This window comes from Idiotropiscis lumnitzeri, chromosome 20, assembly GCF_059441095.1.
Source record: "Idiotropiscis lumnitzeri isolate Australia: NSW breed Sydney's pygmy pipehorse chromosome 20, RoL_Ilum_1.0, whole genome shotgun sequence".
Classification (NCBI taxonomy): Eukaryota; Metazoa; Chordata; class Actinopteri; order Syngnathiformes; family Syngnathidae; genus Idiotropiscis; species Idiotropiscis lumnitzeri.
This window is the reverse complement of record NC_142410.1, coordinates 11639163-11657787: the sequence shown is the minus strand read 5'-3', so window position 1 is coordinate 11657787 and position 18625 is coordinate 11639163. Positions and strand designations below refer to the sequence as shown.

Here is an 18625-nt window from a genome sequence, read left to right as displayed (position 1 = left end):
GCGGTGCATGCAACACTTCTTCCGGTTTAAGAACATATTCAAGCATTTGACAACAGATTTTTTGCTGAAGCGATGAGTGAAAGTCTCAATCCTCTCCCATCCTGTGTTTTACGCCAACGACTGTCGATTCTTTTTTTTTTTTTTTTTTTTGTTAGCCTGGAAAATGGGGAGCGGCAATTTGCGATGCCAGTGTTTTGAGTTATGAGTGTTGCCAGAGAGCAAATTCAACACTTGAGTCAAGGCACCGCTGTGATGACACTTTTTATTATTATTCGCGTGGTGATTTGGGCAAGCCGTCGTCGTTTAGTCTCTGGCGCACGAGCATCTCCAGCCGAAACAAATGCGAGTCGTCGTCCTCGGGCAGGATGTTCCGGACGGCGTCGGCTAGCTCAAAGAGATACTCTGTATTCTGCCCGCTGGGCCCCGTGGAGCCCACGATCTGATTGGCTATCTCCTCCAAGGGGGCGGGGCCCAGGTAGTCGGGATTGTCCCTCGAGCCGATGTAGAGTAACGTCTGGCTGGGCGGCGGTGTCAGCGGCGGCCGCGGGTGGAAGGCCACGTCCATCACGTGGTAGCCGCCCTTTTCCCGGTGGTCCAGGTACCGCTTCACTTCCTGCTCACGGCCCGTGGGGAGCTTGTAGGCCACGCCCCAAACGCAACCCTGATTACAATCAGAATTAGGGAAGCGACTAGAATAAATTTGGACAATTTCATGCAGCAAATATTACAATTGAGGTTGTAAATTGTTATTGCGTAATCAACGCGGTGGTTTTTGAACATTTTTGGAATATAATTTTTAAAAAAACAATGTAACAAATGCAACTCCAAATAATTCAAGTTGGCTTGATTCAATATTCAATATTTGTTGTGTTTGTTAGCTTTACGCGAGTAGACTTTTGTATAAGTCAACATTCTGCTGTCGTTGTTATAATTACTTTAAATAAAGTTGAGTTGCGTAAACTTGCACTGCGAGTGGCCGTAAACAGCTTGAGGTCTGTTTTTCCAAAGACTTGTTTACGGTCAGTCAACCAAAAAACAGCTTGTATCTTCCAAAACACCTGTAAAATAGATTTTTTTTCCCCCTCCGATTTAAGCACGTAATTGTAATTTTCCAGAAACAACATGCTAACTTACGCAACTCTGCGTGGTAATATTTGCAGATAAGCATCGCTGGCCTCTTCAATGCAGATTTTCTAAACGTTATCATCGCCGGGCCCAGACGAGTGGGAAAAATTATCTCCCATCCAAGGTCGCAATACAAGGCGTCATCCTCGCTATTGTTTCAGCGGAATACGAGATAATGTCTTTTTTTTTTTTTTTTTGTGCATGCCGTGACCTTGGTGCAGTTTGACAACGGAGCTCTTTTATATGCTGCTCGCGTCAGAAAATGCGCTCGTACGGTGACAGCTTACAAGGTAGTAAACGTTAGGACCATCAGCCGCTAATTGGCGTTTTACGGCTGTATAACGAGGCGTTGTTTCATTAATCTTCATCTGTTATGATAGTAAAGGTGAAAGGAAGTTGCTGTCATAAACGTCGAGGACGTGGCGGGCCTTGTGCTTGGATGGGGGAAAATAAAAGACTAACTCAGGGCTCTTCTGCTAAGATAGCAAATAGAATAGCTGAGAAATATGTATTTTAGGTCAATAAAATGTTTCCTTACCTCAGGGTCCTCCACGAGCGTCACCACCCGGCCAGGCTGTGAACACAAAAGACAGTGGATGTCGTACAAAGTTGTATCGAAATAGTTTGAACGAAGAGTCTCTGTGAGTGACTAGACTAGAACGTTTTTTGGTGGTGGACGAAAGTCGATTCATCGAAGATGCCTCTAATTTGTTTATTTTTTGCACAACGCTGGACCAGCCTAATGCTGCCGGTAATCACTTTTTACATTTACACGAATAATTGGTTGAGTCATTTGAATTAAATTTTAAATGCAATTTCAAAGCGATAATGAATTATTAATATCAAAGTATTTCAAATGTACTTTTTTTTAAACAAATCTACGAATGACAAATTTTAAAATTAACTGAAGGGAATTCTATTCTGTTAGTTTTCAAACTCGAATGTGCTTTACCTTCCCCTGCTATTTACACCCAGTACTGTTATTTTGAGAAGCTCTCGTTGTCGCGCAACATGACGTCATAGTAAACGCGCGTGGTGTGTCGTGACGTCAAACTCACGTTCCCCGGCACTCCGCGGTGGTCTGTGCTGCCCTGCCAGAAGCGACGACTAAATCCCTTAATGTAACCGATTCGCTTCTCCTCGTAGGGAAAATCCACCTTCCAAATGAGCGAGCCGTAGCCAAACACCCACATGACGCCCCAAAATACAAAAAAATTACACTGCGATATAAAAAATAATGGCTTAATTGGGAACGTACGGGGTCAAACCATCAACTACAATATTCCGGACATTACGAAGCCGGGTGCATCGTTGAGCAAAATTCAAGGTCGACCTGCGTGGAGTAACAAAATCCGGTCACGTTTCACAATTGAAGCTTCTATCGTCAAGGGGAAGCTGTATTTTAAGGCTTTACACCCTTTAAAATCACATATTACATGTTATAAAAGTAGCCACATCCCAATAACAGCGGGTTTTTACAGACACAGTGCTCACAGTGCGCCGCTGAACGCGCTTAGCTTTTATTTTGAAGTCCGCTTTTTCATGACAGGAAATGTAGCTTAAGCTAAAGCTAACTAGCACCTGTCGTAGTGCGCCACATCGCCGGCATCAAGCACAAAAAGTGGTTTTGTCGACGCGCTCTCTCGCTCTATGGTGTGTATTATGAATTCGTCACTTTTACAAAACGTCAGCGCGTCTTTTTAAAATGTTTCCCGTTCGCTGAAGTCGAATTTTGATTTGATTTTGGCGTCAGTGCACTTCATATACAACTATTCCCTATTGTTGTTTTAGCCTTGGACACCAGGGGTCGCTGACTTTTCTAAAAGCTGCCCCCAAAAGCAGAGTTATTAACCCCCCACCCCACCGAATTATTATATATTATCCATTCCAAGAGGCATATTAGTCCTTTTTTTTTTTCAATATTTGAGTTCCCCGATGTCATTATTTATTATTTATTTTTCTCGCTTGGATTTTATGTTGTTCATGCAATTTATTATTGTCATTATTTTTACACTTTTAAAAAACATGTTAACATTTGAATCTTCCGCACCCACCCAACTACACCCGTTGATTTCATGCTACTTCTGCCGCAATTGAGGTCAGGGATGCGGGTAGGGTTGATAAATGGCCTTCAAAATAAATTTAAAAATGCCAAAACGCAGACCCAGAAAGACCCTCTTGATCCCGTGACTCCCATTTCGAGAAGCGTTGATCCCAAATTTGCTCTCTTGGCATTCCTTTAAGAGGCGTTTTGTGACCAAGTAACATCGTAGCGAGGCGAATGCATGATAAGAAAGCCAACGTGCACGCTCTCGACTGACTGTAAGTGAATTAAAAAAAAACATTTTCAGCTTGGACTCAGTCTGCATTCAAGAAAAAGTGGGATATTTCTGACCTCAGTCTGGTAGGATGTGTCGCATTTTATTTCCATAATCTTATGAAGGTATGTGTTGAATTATGGTGAGTATTCTAATACAAAATAGGAATGAGGTGTTTTTATTTTTGAAATAATTGGTTGATTGACATTTATTATTTCTGCTAAGCAAATGTGGTGAAAACGTTCTTAAGAATGTTTCAACATCCCCCGTGAACACCCGCATAAGCACGTCATGTCTCCAGCCAAGCTCTCGAATGTTGCATGGCCTCCGTGGCGTTAACGCGTCCGTCCATGAAACGAGCAGAGAAGCTGACAAGCACAATAAACGTCACGTAAAATTCATTTGGTTTGTTTTCTGCGTCCGTGTTGTTTAAGACGAAGCTGCTCTGTGTGTAAAGAAGATTAATGCTGATCTTAATTTGCCGGAGAATAAAGAAGCGCCGCCTGGCTTTCTCTCGCCGGCTGATATCAGATAGAAGAAGCTCCGTCAGCAAGTTAAATGATTGATTTTCTTGGTCATTTAATTTTTAATGAGCTACAATACAAAGCGAAATTGGGGTCACTGGAACCTTTTTGGGAGATGTTTTTCTTTTTTTTAATTTTTCTTTTTTAATCTTGACTGATCACAAGCCTTATTTTTATTTTTTAATGCTTTTTTCGCCAGCATTGCATGTGCATTTTTCTCTCTTGCTAAAACGATGAATAAATAAATGAATAAAGCTAAACTATATTCACTCGCTGTAATGAACATGAGTCCATTCAAGTCAATTTTCCAGTCTTTAATATGTTTGAACTCATTTAATTTTTTATTATAATTGATATATACTCGCACACACACACACACACCCGCCTCTATTTTCCAAGTATATTTTGATTATTTATTTCGATATGTTTCTGTATCGATCTTGCGGCCCGTCGTCGTCTCATCTTCGTCTTGGTCTTTATCCCGTAAGCGAGGACGCCTTCACTGTAGGCACTACTCCTCTAACTACGTGTGTGTTTATGCCATTGCGGGTGTGTGTGTGCGTGTGTTTTCATGACAGCGCTCCTGCAGATCAATGATCCCAGTTGCCTAGCAACCAGCTGATGGCGAGGACAGAGGAGGAGGAGGAGAGCGATTGAGCAAAAAGAGGAAGACTCGCAAAGGTCTAGAGAAGGAGTAAATGGACGATAGGAAGTAAGAGTGTGTGTGTCAAATCAGCAGCCCGCGCGCGCGCGTCATTATGTTGCTACTATGGCACTAGAAATAGAACATGGCGCTGCCATGGTGACGCCAGCAGCTGATTGAATTATCTTTATCTTAAAGCGGGAACAAAGTGCTTAAGCAGGGGATGGATGGAGGGGGGCAAAACGAAAGAATAACAGAACACCGACGGTGCAGTTGAAACGTCTTTTTGAATTGGAGGCCACAAGCTTGAGGCCGCACCTGTCCGGTCAGTTTTGTTCAAAAGTTAAGACCCCCCCCCCCCCAAACAAGCTAATGCTAGTGATGAGCCTCACGTGAAGAAGTTGTTTTTTTTTTGTTTTGTGATTACTTAAATACAGAATGCCGTTTATGTCACATGGGTTCCCAAAATTGATTAGAATTAATGTTAAAATTATGGTGTAACATAGCAAAACAAAATTTGGAAAAGTTAGACTGTATCTATAAATATGGAGTGGCTCCAAGAACGGGGGGGGGGGGGGGGTTGCGGAGGGCGGCTGAGGTTCCCAAAGGAGGCCTCCGTGACTGGCTTAGAATAACGCCAGCAGCCATGGAGGCTCTTAAACTTTATGGAGGGTAGAAAATGGACAATTAGCATCTCTTATGTCGTTGTCATAGTAACCCTGCTCTCCCTGCCCACTCGTCCTTATCTGTGAACTCCTCCCACCACCTCCTGCCTTGCCACACCTGCACGTACACTTACTTATTTAGTCATTACCGCCGCCAAGGCCTTATATGATGAAAATTTGTGGGGCACCATCACATGTGCCCCACAGCCAAGAAAATGTGGCCAGTTATTTGAGGAAATGTTTTATTTTGCTTGACTTTCCACTTCTTAGCAATCATCAACTGCGACCGTCCTCCTGCGTGTTGTCATGCCGACGCAGCCGCTGCCTCGCAGATGTGCTCAAGGAGAAAGGTCAGTTTTTTTGTTTGTTTTTTTTTGCGCACTTTCAGAGCAGCTAATGAACATCAAGCTGATAACCAGCGGCGTGTCGTCACCTCTGAGCTCTTTGACATGTCATGAATAGGTGAAGCCTGAAGGCAGAGTTGAACACTCGTCGGGTGCCTTTTTTTATCCCAACAGTAACATAGAAAAAAAAAAAAATCACAACATCGAGCTCCTCATCGTTTTAAATCAAAATTAGAACGTAGATATACTCAAATAGTTTTGGCTCAGGTGTGGCACCGGCCGTAACACACAACGGCTGCCACATTGCATGGGCCAGAAATGGCTGACAATGCCCGCCACTTGGCTTCTGCTCTGTATTAAATAGAAAATCGACATCGGGCACAAACAAAATGTAGTGCCACAGTCATGAATTGTGCGTCTGTGAGCTTTCTCTTTTCTTTCTCAATTTGGTTTTATGGAAGCTCACCTTCATGTATACACACACACACACACACAGTCAGGCTTTGTCTGCTCCCTGTCAATCACTCTCCATCTGCTGGTCAGCTGATCAATGCTAATTCCTGTTGAGACTTCTAATGACGCACAGATCTATACATGGATGCACTGTGTGCGTGTGCGTGTGTGTGTGTGCAAGTTGGCATGCAAGCGGTAACACGACGAGTTGCAATCTCTTGATGAGGACGGCTCGCCGCTATTGTTATAAATGAGCAAGAGATTGCGGCGAGGTGACCCCCTCTCACCTCGCGCACACACACGCATGCATGCGCACACACGCCCACGTGGCTGTTTGCACTATTGGCAAGCGGAATTAGTGAATGTACGAGCTACACAGAAACTCATTATAACGCGATTAGAGGCAAACCTCCCGTTTAATCTCATTTAGGACGGGGTGGCTGCCCGTCAAGCACATTCGCACCAACTCACTCCCGCGCAAGCTCGCACACACCTTTGACAGCAGGTGTGTGCGTGTGAGACGCCCCTTGTGCCGTGTTTTCATGTCACACGCACGCCATGCTGTTTCTTTCTATCATATCAGCAGCCCTGCAGCCAACTTGTGTGTGTGTGTTTACAAAGTGTGGCTTGCTCACACTCAAGCTTGCATACGCACAGATGCTGACGATTGAATTTTTTATTTTGGGCAGGATATTCCACACACAATTTATATATTTATTTATACACGCAGTCACACATATAGAGAGTATATGTGCACAGTGACCTTCTCAATGCTGAGTAGGCGAAGAGTCCGGGGTCGGTGGTTGCTGTCAGCCTGTCAAAGAGGATGATGTGGATGTGAGGGGAAGGTTGGATGATTGGATGCATGGATGGATGGCTGCGGCTATTTTCGTGTGGCAAATCCGTGGAAAATTTCCAGTGAATATCTGTGGGAAATAAAGCTGTGGAATGTTGGAAATATTCCAGATTGGAAATTTTAATTCACGGGGATAAAATGGGAATTGAGGGTAATTTATTGTAAACTTGTGTATTAAACATGATTGTGTACTTATTCTGGGATAGAAGAGCATGACGTCTGCCCAATGGGGTGGGGCAGTGCCCCGCATGCAAAGTTGGTTTGTGCAGCCTTGATGCATTGATTTACGCTGCTCTTAGGAAAACATGGAGGCGCGTTATTATTTGATAACGCCTCTTGCTCCGAAAGGTCAGCTTGGTCTGGGGATGGCGAGGAGGGAGAGGAAAGCCAAGCAGTTAGTTTGATGAGTGGTGAGGGGAGAGGGGGGGTGGTCTGTCCATTGGGAATGCAAACGGTGCTGATGCTGAGATTGTTACCATGGTAACCCCCCCCCACTCTAGCCACATTTCCCTTTTCCCCTCACACATCAGATCGCAGCTCCTCGGGCTGGCATTTAATGTCGGCGCGGCTCTCCGTGGTCTTAAATATGCTTAATATCTGCTTCACGGCCGCACTGTGCGGTCGCACAGACGCTGTTAATCAGCCCTTAATGCCTCGCCGGAGTAAATACGTCCACATAAGCACGTATTAGCCCAAAAGGGCGCGGAGATGGCCACTATTATTGGAGAGCGTGTGGCTGTGTTTGAGCATCGTCTTCTCACAGGAAACAAAATTTCCTCCACATGCTCAATAAAGTTGAGCTAAAGCCCAGACAAAATATGGCCGAGCTGACCTTTTCCTCCAGAAGACATTATTAACTTCAGTGCTACCTTGACCCAATCGATCAGGTTGAGCGAGCGTCTTTCTCAAAATGTTTTTTATATTTAATACAGAGCAGTGACTGGTGTCCAGGTGCACCCCCCACCCATTTAAAAAAAATGCATTGGGGGCCGTTATGATGATGCTCTTCAAAGCAGGCTAGCGGCCCTCGAGGACTGAATTCTGACACCTGTGTTTTAGGGTCTCTCTTGCTCGTGCAAGTGCAAGGACAGCTACCCAAGAAAGTGTTAGGAAGACAAGCGAGCCCAGATCATCATGAAAAGTGTTTTTGTGGCGCGTGGGCACATGTCAAAAACAAAAACGTTGCGGTCACCTGATTTGGACTCTTGGGAAGTAACCCTTTCGTCAACGTTCCGCTCATCTTGGTTAATTCTCACATTCTCTTCCTCTCTGCTCTGCGTCTGTCTCGCTGTTTCTCCCCGACTCTGAGAATCAAGTCGGCGATGTTCACTCCCACAACGGCGCAAACGCTCATTTCCACTTTTTTTTTTTCCCCAATTCCCTCCTTGCACATATTTGGGCTGCACTTGGCACTAGACTTGTGCTGTTGCAATTTGGCCCTCCGTCTTTATTTCTCACTCTCTCACTTCATCTGCCTCTCTCCCCGTCTCACTCGAAGTTCTGCTTCTGTCTTGTTCTCCCACTGCTCTCTCTTTTTTTTTCCCCTTCCCTCCGTCTCTTTTTGTGGTCGCTCTCTCACACACATGTCTCTCGCTCACTCTTTTTCAGTTCTGCTTCTGTATCTCTCTCCATTTGGGGTCTACGTCCTCTCTCGGGTTCTATCTTTCTTTTTCTCTCTGTTCTGCTTCCGTCTCTTGGTCACGTTCTCCATTCTATTTTTCTCTCTTCCCCTCAAATGTACTTCATTCCCCCCCATCCTGTCTCTCTTTATCCCCTCCTCTGTCTTACTCTCGTTGCTTTGTCTGTGTCTCTCTCTCACTCACCATTCTGCGTCTGTGTCTGTCGTTCTCCTCTCTCTGACTTTTGGTTCTGCTTCTGTCTCTGTTCAGTGTCCTCTCCTTCTCTCTCGCTCCCTCTATTTTTTATGTCCACGTCTGTCTTTCTCTCGCTCTGTTTCTCTCTTCTTTGACTCTCTACCTCTGTCTCTCTCTCTCTCTCCCTGTCTTGGTTCTGCGCCTGTGTCGCTCCCTCTCCCCTCTCTGTCACGTGACCACCTCTCGCTCTCTCCGTGCGTGTGTGCGTCTTTCCTCTCTCTCGGAGCATCATCATCATCCGACTGCACCTTTTTCTCCTCCCGGGAGTAGACCGAGAAACACCTCGTTGGTGAGGACGTCCGTGTGGTCATTTGTGTGTCTGTTTGTGTGTGCGCGCGCGTGTGCAAGTGTGTGTGTGGAGCGGCTCTCTAACTGCCGCGTTAGCCACCCGCCAAGCACCGACCACCGCCGGGCTTCAGAGCAGCGGCGAGGTTCACCTCCGGCGGCGGCGTGAAGACGGAAGAAGAGGAGGCGGGGGAGGACACCATAGGAAGCTAGCGAGGTAGGTGGACTCTTTATCGTCTTTTCTTTTTTTTTCTCATTTTGAAGTCATATGTTCCGGTGAGAAATATGTATTTGACGTCGATGCTTGTTGATGAACGAACGTGGAGCTTGGAGACGGAGTGAACCGCGGAAGAGGGGGGGAAAAATAGAAGCAATGGCCGCAAATCGACAATCGATATTTCAACCGCAGTCGTTCCCGCCGTCTATCAATGACCAGCATGTCACCTAAGACACCCCCCGCCCCCGCCTGCTGGGTTTATTCGTTGCGTACGTGTGTGCTCGACGGTTTGTTAATTCGACGTTTGAGTCATTCACTGCAGCGCCGCTTTGCTCTTTTGTGATCAAGCCCACTGAAGAAAAAAAGGGGGGGGGGGCTTCGCGATGCCGCAAGACGTCATATCGATCCGACAACCACACCGTTAAAAGAAAAAAAAAAAGGCCCTCAAAAGACATTTTTGTGACGAGGAACTTCTGGAATGCTCTCCGCAGCACTTTGAGAGCCAATGTGAGCGGAAATGGAAAGTAGCTTGATTGTGCCATCTTGCTTTCTCTGTAGGTGGCTCGAGAGTGATGACAAGGCACACCTGACCCCCCTCCCACCCCCCACACACATGCACACACTTGCAACCTTGCCCCCACTGAGTAAGGAAGACAAGAAGGAAGGAGAATCCTGCAATGACGGTGTCATTTCTCTCTATTAGCAGCGTGTGAGCCGCACGAACGCACATCAACGCGAAGCTCCGTGGGGAGTTTCTTGCAGGGGGGGGGGGGAGACGGCCCGATCTAGGCCACCAAGATGGAGTTGCCGCCCCGCACAGGCAAACGTGCTCACCTGGCGCAAGACTGAGAGGGCGACACGTTGTAAAAGATGAGAAAAGGAGTTTCGGCGTGAGCCCACAGCACAACCCAGAAGGCAAAAAGCGCAATGAGGCAAGCTGTCCAGCTCTAGCCTCCGTCCCCCTCCCCTTCCCCTCAAAGTGTGGGTGTGTGTGTGTGTGCGCGCACGCGTGTGTGTGTGAACAGCACAGCAAGAGTGTGTATGAGTGTGATGGCCATGTGCGTCTGGGCGGCGGCCCCTCTGCTCTTCCTGGGCCTTTGCCTGTGCAGTGCGGGGGGCCAGGCCCAAGGCGAGGTTCTGGAGTTTGGCGGCGTGTCCAGCCAGTGGGGCCGCTTCCCCGTGTGGAACGCGTGCTGCGAGAGCGTGCTCAGCTTCAGCCTGCGGACGCACAGCCAGGAGGGCCTGCTGCTCTACCTGGACGACGAGGGCTTCTGCGACTTCCTGGAGTTGCTGCTGCTGCGCGGCCACCTGCGCCTGCGCTTCTCCATCTTCTGCGCCGAGCCGGCCGAGCTGCGCTCGGGGGTGGCGGTGAGCGACGGCCGCTGGCACGCTGTGCGCGTCAAGCGGGACTGGAAGAACACCTCGCTGGAGGTGGACGGGCGTCTGGAGGGCTGGGCGGAGGTGAAGAGCAAGCGGAGAGACATGACGGTGTTCAGCCACACCTACGTGGGCGGGGTGACGGCCGAGTTGCGTGCTTCGCCGCTGCGCCTCACCGCTCCGTCGGTGCGCGACCACCCGGCCTTTCGCGGCTGGATGGGGGCGCTGAGCATCAACGGCACGCCGGCCGCGCTGGACGCCTCCGAGGGCGTGACGGTGACGGTGGGCTGCGGACCGGAGCACCAGTGCCAGAACGGAGGCGTGTGCAGCCTGGTCGACGACCGGGCCGTCTGTGACTGCTCCGACACCGGTTACCAAGGCAACGACTGCAGTGAAGGTAAGGCCCAAGAACCCTGCTGACCCCTTGCATCTCATCACACATACACACACGCACACACACGCATTCCAATTGCAGTTAAACCTCGGTTCCCAAATTTAAAAAAAATAAATTAAAAAAAAGACGCAGTTCACCAACTGAAGCGGTCTGTCCCTATTATGTAAATGGAAGTGGAATTAATTGGTTTCAGGTTCAGAATCAATTCAGGTATTCCTTGTTAGTTAAAAAGAAATCATTGAATTCCTGATTTCACAAATTCACAGCAGCCATGTTTGACAGAAATATTGTTCTGATGCCAAGCTGTGCCATGTTGGTGCCAAGGAACTACATTGAAGTAATTGAGAAGGTAAATGTAGTGCTTTGCCGCCATCTTTTTTCAACTTTAGGCAACTCTAAACCTTTTTAGGGCCGTCAGTTTCCTGCACTTTTTTGCTCTTCACTATCCCTGAATTTAATAGTTCATGGAGATTGGCCAGAACTCATTTATGAGTCACTCACTAGACCACGCCCCTTAAAGGCACACATCCAACGCACTACTACTTGAACTGGCGCAATACTTATATGTTATAAAGCCAGTTTATTCCTGTGCAATCTCTTTTCTAATGTTTTCAAAAAAATGAGCTGAGAGTGTTTCCTCGACTCAAATGACTACTTTGCTATTAGTTGAGCTTTGGCACCATCTAGTGGCGTCTTTGGATGTTGAAGGAAGAGTATAAAAAAAATACCGTAAAATTGTTGCATTGTTGGTGAACCAAAGCAGGTTTATGTGCAAATGTTGTGTTTGAACGCGGTTGTTCGCGAACCGAGTTTTGACTGAAGGAGGGCCCGCAACACACACGCACACACATGCATTTTTCACACTGCTGCTGCTTCTCTCGGCGTCTGCAGACCGGCGGCCTTCACAAACACGACAAGACGTGCATTCTAATGCTGATGTAAATTCATTTCTTGTTGCCGTGCCGGCCAGTTAGTTAGTATGTGGACCCTCCCTCCATGATCGTCATTCGCAACAACCGCGATGTCGTGAGAGATCATCGGGTGTGTCTTCCACCACTAAGCTCATACCAAAAACGATTTCATTTCTTAACTGTGAAAGAAAACAAACACAATTTTTTTTTTCTTCTATTCAGTATGTTATATGCGTCCCTATACTAGTCTAAAATCGGAATAGAAATTAAGCCGCAAAATCCATCTCTGGGGGTGGCCAAGTTCCAATTAAGCTGTGAGTTCCACCTGTTGCCATTCATACAGCAAAAATAAATAAATAAGAAAGCCGGTGTTCAACTTGGCGGGCCTCGTTTGTCTTATCGTTACGTCAATTTGAGATCATCCTTTCGGATTTGTGGACGTGGCTTGGCACAATAAAGGTGGCGAAACACTGCATCCTCCCTTTTGTAAAGTGCAGATGAAGTGGCAGATTCTGCAGCTTCTGTGACGGGCAGAGTTTAAAAAAACGCGACCATACGGATGTTGCCATTGGTCGGACTTGAATTGGACTTCACTTAAGAGGCTGGAAATCAACGCCGGTTACATGCTTGTCACCTGCTAATGGATTCCCATCGATTGGACTCGGCCTTCGCCCCGCGCTCAGCTCATAGTTGAACAGCCGATCTTCTGGCCTGTCAATACTTTGAACGCTTTGCGGCGTTTTAAGACACCTCCGTGCGTGTTTTTGTGTTCTTGCACAAGATGAGACCAAGCCGGTTACGCGTCGTTAAATAGCAAGAAGAACAGACTCCCATTAAAACTAGAATAGCGCTTCAGAGAGGCCGAACGATTCTCATTTGGTTCGACACCAAATTGCATCGGGATTCATGTATTATTCACTCGGAACCGAAGGAGAATATTAACAGACCCAAAACGAGCGGCGAATCAGACAATGACAACAGATGTAAATATTATGTTCTTCACTGGATGTTTTCCAGTGGCCCCCTTTTTTTTAATACGGTCAAATCCGCCTCAGGCCCAAACAAGTGCCACTATAAGGAATCTTATTTTACGGCAACTCCTGCAAATAGCATCTAAGGCCCGCCAGCGACTTTGATTCTGCTCACCATGCGATTCTAAAAACATCCAACGAGCACTCGCGCCCACTTTTCATGACAGATCTTCCAAATCGTCAAACTTTGTTCTCATGTTAAATAGCAAAAAAGGTTCTCATTTTAACATTGCTCATCTGATCCCGTTTGGAAATCTGATGTTTTCCAAGTTACATTCGCAGACCCCCCCCCCCCCCCCCCGCTCTTCCTTCCGCTATTATGGCGCAACTGCTTAATTGAATGTGGTGGAGCGCTGTTGGCGGCGAAGTGTGCCCTCTGATGTCGGCCACCCGCCTCCGCTCCCCCCACGCAGCGTCATCCGATTTGATTTCGTCACCTTCCACACCAATCTGCATTCTTAATCAATAAACTCTCTCAGTTACGCCATTTTGTGACACCTTGCAGCCATCGATTTTGGCTCCGGACGCCGAGGCGCTCGGCAAAAAATGTCAGCGTGGCCTTGCTGCACGCTCGCCATTTGTCACCGAGAGGACTTCACAACTTCGCACCCCGATGCCCCCCTCGCACCTCCCTCTGTCCCCCCCCACCCGTAGCACCCTCTTCCCTTACCTTACACAAAGTCTTTAGCACAGACTGGCCAGCGTTACCACGGAGACAGCACTAATGGGGGAGACCTCATGCCGGGAGCGTATCGCCGTCCTTGTGCTTCCTGTCCCCGTTGCCATTCCTTTATTGGTTTGGTCGAAAAGATTCTCATGATCTCCTGCATTTCCTTGTTTATTCGAGTGCTGGGAGTCTTTTCGGGAGGAAGGCTTTTGTTTTTACAAATTGTTTTTTTTTTTGTTAAGTGTTGTTTACAAACTGTACTATTAGCATGTCCCCCTGAATCGTGAAAATCTGTGAATAATTGATGCTAATTATAATTGCCATGTGGGGAAGAAAAATCCCCCCAAAAAAACAAATCGCAAATAAGCGGGTTTTCTACCAATAACGGGGGATCCATCCCCTCAAAAGCATCCAAATGGCAAACCACAAAAATGTGGCGGTCCGTTGTACTCGAATATTTCTATTTGAAATGATCTCACGTCGCCGATTTGTTGAGTGGTGTTTATTCGATATAAAAACGGAGATTTTTCTCCTCATTAAATAATGGCTCTCAATTAAAAGAACAAAAGCACACGTCCACGATCACGTTCACTTCAGCTTTACAGATGCCACCAAGGCAAGCCGGTGTCGTGTGAAGGCCTGCATCCGGCGGCGCTCTCAATCATAGAAACGATAATTACATCTGACTTGTTGCACCGCCTGCTGCGTTTCAATGCTGGGATGAAAAAAAAAAAAAGTACTCATCAATTTGTTGCGAGGCCATTTATTAATTTTTTTGCATTCAAGATGAAGTGAGGCCAGCCTTTCATTATTTCCAGGAATTTAAATGGGTTTGTGTTTGCGAACCGTCGACAACATGATCGATTGATCAACGTCCCAGCAATCAATGGGTGTGAATGTGTCGGCGCACTTTTGAGAGGCGTCTTTGCGTTTGCTAGGTGAGAGGGAGGCCGAGCATCGATCGATGGCCCTGCGGAAGCGCCGCGCACACGCACACACACAGAACGACGTGCGCATGTGCAAACAACACGCGGTGAAACATTCCCGCCTTCCATTGGTTACAGCGGCCGTGCGGCTCTTCTGGCTAAACGCAACGCGACGTACATTGATATATACTGTACGGCGTCCAACGGCGACTTTTAATGGCCTCTTTTATTTGCATACAGATGGATTTACATTTCTATCGCGATTGATGTTGCCGCCGGGAAGCGATATCCTCGCAGCAGGAGCGCTTTAATAGCGCTCGACTCTTAAAATGCATGCGAGAAAAAAAAAACGGCCTGATGTCGGCATTATGCTCAGATGTCTCATTTTCTTTGTAACCTTTGTCGCAAGCAAGACTGAGAAACCTTGAAAATAGCGAGTATTACTGTGGCAACTTTTAATGATGCTGACACCATATTTAGCGTCTGAGAGTAGGGCAGGAGTTTGTCGTTATGTGATAAACGCACGTGAACTTCAAAACTCTCCTTGGAAACTAAAGAGTAAAATGAAAAAAAAAGGAAATGAAATCTTCCTCGGTTTACAACAAAATTTTGTTCCAATGGAGTCAGTCGTTTCTAAGCAAGTCAGAACCAGTTTGATTTTCATTAGTTAGTTTTTATTTTCATTTGGATTTTTTTTTTTATTCAGTTTATTATATTAGTTTTTAAACCAAGTTTGTTAGGTTTTTTAATGCCTTTTAAAAATTGTAGTTATTATTTTTCGTATTGGTTTTAGTTTTTTTTCAACATTTTTGTTGAGCGCAGGATTAATAAAAAAAAAAAAAAAAAAGAAAGTCAAATCATTGTGTATTTCAGGCTTCTGCAGAACTTACTGATGAGCTGATCATTCGAATCAGTCGCGTTTGAGGACGTAAACGTCAAAAACATGCAGGCTAAACATGCTCCTCCGTCGTCGCTGCGGCGTTTGCTTACGAGCACGTTCCAGTTCCTCGGAAGACGAGTCTGTGATCCAAGTGCTTTTACACGAGCAACGTCTCCACTTTTCTTTGCGAGTTGGCCTTTTGGGGAAAGAAATCTGTTTACGTTCAACAACGGTCAGCTTGTCCCAGCTGGCGCGCTTCTTCCTGTAAATTTTGGCCGACGCTTATCTTGCGGTCTTACACAATCCAGCTGTAATCGGAGCTAAAGAAAAAGGTCTGATGTGCACAAAAAACATTTGGGTTGTCTGCAAATGGCACTCAGTCCAAACATTCCTTTTTTGAAATAAACGACATTTCGTCATTTTTAGCGGCTTTGACAAGCGGCCAATCGAATCGTAAAGTCCGAATAATGTAAAAATTGAAATTAAAAAAAACATTTCTTGGCCGTATGAGTTGGCCAAGTTCAATTCTATCGTTCTGATTTTTTTTGCTTTGCCAAATACGTTAAGCCGCTTGTCCCAGCTGGTTGTTGTTCTTCTCAAAGTAAGCCTAATAAGATAAAAAAAAAAAAAAAAGTCATCAGCAAATCAGCAGGGACGTGAGTTACTCATTTGAAATCTTTTTTGCCGTGCATTTTTTTCTCAACTGCAGTGGTTTGTTTTTGAACGCTCCAGGTTTTCTTGTTTTTTTTTTTCCCGACTGTCAACTAAGAGGAAATGAAATGGCCGAATTATCAGCCGTGGGCCAACGTCGTCCTCCCAGGCTCTCAATTATGACTTGGAGCGCCTCGTCGCGCGTCTCCAGTCAAGAAGTTGTCGGCCGCATTTGCATAACCCAGCGCGATAGCGGCGCTTCTGCAAAACGTGTTCTTATTGCTCATTAGCCGACCGCTGGCCTGTCGCTCTGAACGACGTGGCGATAAAGTCATTTGAAACCAACGTGAAACTCAAGCGAATGACTTCGGTGGCTCTTCTGCGCACTCGAGGTTGTCTCTCTTTTTTCCTGACACTTCCATTCATCTGCAAGACTCTTTACAAGCCCTTCAAGGTCAATATTGATTTTTCTTTTCTTTTTTTAAGTATTCAAAAGGGGAAAAATATTTTCAATGGATTAAAACTAAAATACCATCCATTATTGTTATTTTCTCAGTCCACGAATGCCGGTAAAATAAGTATATGTACGAAGAACGTCTTGATCGCAGCCAAATTGAGGTTGCAAATAAACGTCTACATTTCGTTGGCAACACATCCACACGTGAAAAGTTTGGTCACCGCGTTGTGACATCGACGGCGGCGCCGGCAGACGATCGGCCGAGCCCGCCGCGGTGAACCCGGCTCGTTAGGCTCGCCTCGTCCTTGAGGCCCCGCGCGCCGTTCGCATGCTAATCGCTCCACCTGTTCCTGCCACGCTACGAGCACAAGGGCACCGGCACACACATAAAAACTCACGCACACACGTAAACACACGCTCCGGTGACAAACACACACACATTTGACACACTGTTGTTGAACCTTGCATGCCCCTTCCTGCACTGCGACTCCATCCCTTCCTGCTATTTCACATCATTATTTTGACATCATCATTTGTCAGCGTGCGTGTGCGTGTGTGGGGGTGTGTGTGCGTGTGTGTGTGTGTGTGCCTGCGTGTGCGCTTGCGTGCGTATGCGCGTGCCCATTCGTGTGCATGCTATCTGTCAGGGTGGGCTCGGAGGAGAGGAAGCGGCCTCAAGGTAAGTTTTGGGGCTAACCGGCTCTCTCACTCGAACCTGCAGGTAGGAATGTGTACAACCGTGCTCTCTACCCACAAGTATGTGAGGAAGCGAGTCCACATGCTTTTTTTTTTTTTTTTAATGGAGCTGCGTGTGTTAGTGTATGCGTGCGTGTGTGCGGACCTATCAAATGGTGGCATCTGCATGCGCGTTGCCTCGGTAACCCCGGAGCGGTGTGCATGTACAGTAAGTAGTCGCCATGGTAACCCGAGGGCTTGGCATGCATGTTAATGAATGTCTGTCTCTCTCTCTCCTCGCCTGGCCGTGACACCCGTCCAGAGCACAGCCACAGCCCAGGTAGGTGGCCCTGACCTGACGCACCCTTCCGACCGCCGTATTTCCTCAAATAGGGTGCTCGGCTAAATTTGTACCCGCTACTTACTCCAAAGAGGCGGCCACTTGTCGTGTGCGTTTTATAAAAAAAAAAATAATAATAAATGCCTGTGAACAATAAAAGATTTACAACTTTAAGTAAATCAAATTTAAAACGTAAAAATAAACATAATATGGAATTGGAATAAGTGGACACTCTCCCAAGTAAGCGCCTTACTCCCAACACACACTCGGTAAGTGAACAAAAAAATGAAACGTTTGTAGAAATAACTCAGTAAATAATAACTCTTTGCATTTGAGGAGGTGAACGGAAAGGAAATGCATTTGCACGAATAAACGCCTTACCCCAATAGATGCCTCACACAGTGTGCTTGAGTGAGTGGCACAAGTTTGGATACAAAAGTATCTTGCTCCTAAAAATAATCCATATCAGACGGTCTCTGCTATTTAGCAAATGCGCTCAAATATCGTGCATTGGCAAAAATAAGCGCCTTGCTCCTACTCGATGCCTCGAACATTTTGCTGTTGTTGAACGCAAATGAAACTCATTTGATATATTTAAGCGCCTGACTGCTTCAAAATGCTAATTAGCAACCATGTGAGGAAATGCGACATTCATGCCGAGCACATACTTAATTTCATCGATGTCAGTCGCTCATTCCTTCTCTGCCCCGACTCGTTTTTTTCTATTCGTGCATTTTTGAGTCAATCATCCTCCGCCGTTGTTTTGGGTCTGCGTCTTAGCCTTTGTCGCCAAATGCGATGTGCGGCCATGCAAAGGCCAAGCCGGTAAGTGCCGCGTTTCCCGTGTTTCAAGCTGACATTTTGTTAGCCGCACACGTCGTGGCGAGTCCGCGTTAGCCATGGCCTCTGTTGACGATGAGTAAGTGTGGACGCACCAGCGAGATCTTGGGTGTAGTTGTTTCCACGCACACGTGCAGTTAGCGTGCCGCACGACACACTTGACGCCCCCATG

The 18625-nt window shown here is 46.6% G+C and overlaps 2 protein-coding genes across 11 annotated transcripts in view; one reads left to right on the top strand and one right to left on the bottom strand.

Annotated features, from left to right (window-relative positions):
- Positions 1-248: 248 nt before the first annotated feature.
- Positions 249-2625, bottom strand: chac2 (ChaC, cation transport regulator homolog 2 (E. coli)). The gene is made up of 3 exons (XM_088284399.1): positions 2184-2625; positions 1664-1699; positions 249-661 (listed from the first exon to the last, which is right to left on the bottom strand). Exons 1-3 carry the CDS (start codon positions 2316-2318, stop codon positions 269-271), a joined length of 564 nt encoding a protein of 187 aa, XP_088140525.1. The 5' UTR covers positions 2319-2625; the 3' UTR covers positions 249-268.
- Positions 2626-2685: 60 nt separating this feature from the next.
- The window catches only part of nrxn1a (neurexin 1a), a 57877-nt gene continuing 41937 nt past the window's right edge, over positions 2686-18625 (top strand). The window contains exons 1-6 of one of the 10 annotated variants that reach the window (XM_088284385.1): positions 2686-2778; positions 4546-4679; positions 5546-5625; positions 7988-9304; positions 9863-11078; positions 17596-17613. In XM_088284385.1, the coding sequence (XP_088140511.1) occupies positions 10346-11078; positions 17596-17613 (751 nt within the window). In that variant the 5' untranslated portion in view covers positions 2686-2778; positions 4546-4679; positions 5546-5625; positions 7988-9304; positions 9863-10345. Of the gene's footprint in view, positions 2779-4545; positions 4680-5545; positions 5626-7396; positions 9305-9862; positions 11079-17595; positions 17614-18625 lie in introns of those variants that run through there. The other 9 variants (XM_088284392.1, XM_088284389.1, XM_088284384.1 and 6 more) reach the window with 9 other exon arrangements.

What these genes read in the sequence shown, in the direction of transcription:
- chac2 (XM_088284399.1), bottom strand. Translation starts at nt 2,318, where the DNA reads ATGTGGGTGTTTGGCTACGGCTCGCTCATTTGGAAGGTGGATTTTCCC. An exon ending in ACCGCGGAGTGCCGGGGAAC is followed by an intron (nt 1,700 to 2,183) that starts GTGAGTTTGACG and finishes TTGTGTTCACAG; the next exon opens with CCTGGCCGGGTGGTGACGCT. An exon ending in CGCTCGTGGAGGACCCTGAG is followed by an intron (nt 662 to 1,663) that starts GTAAGGAAACAT and finishes GATTGTAATCAG; the next exon opens with GGTTGCGTTTGGGGCGTGGC.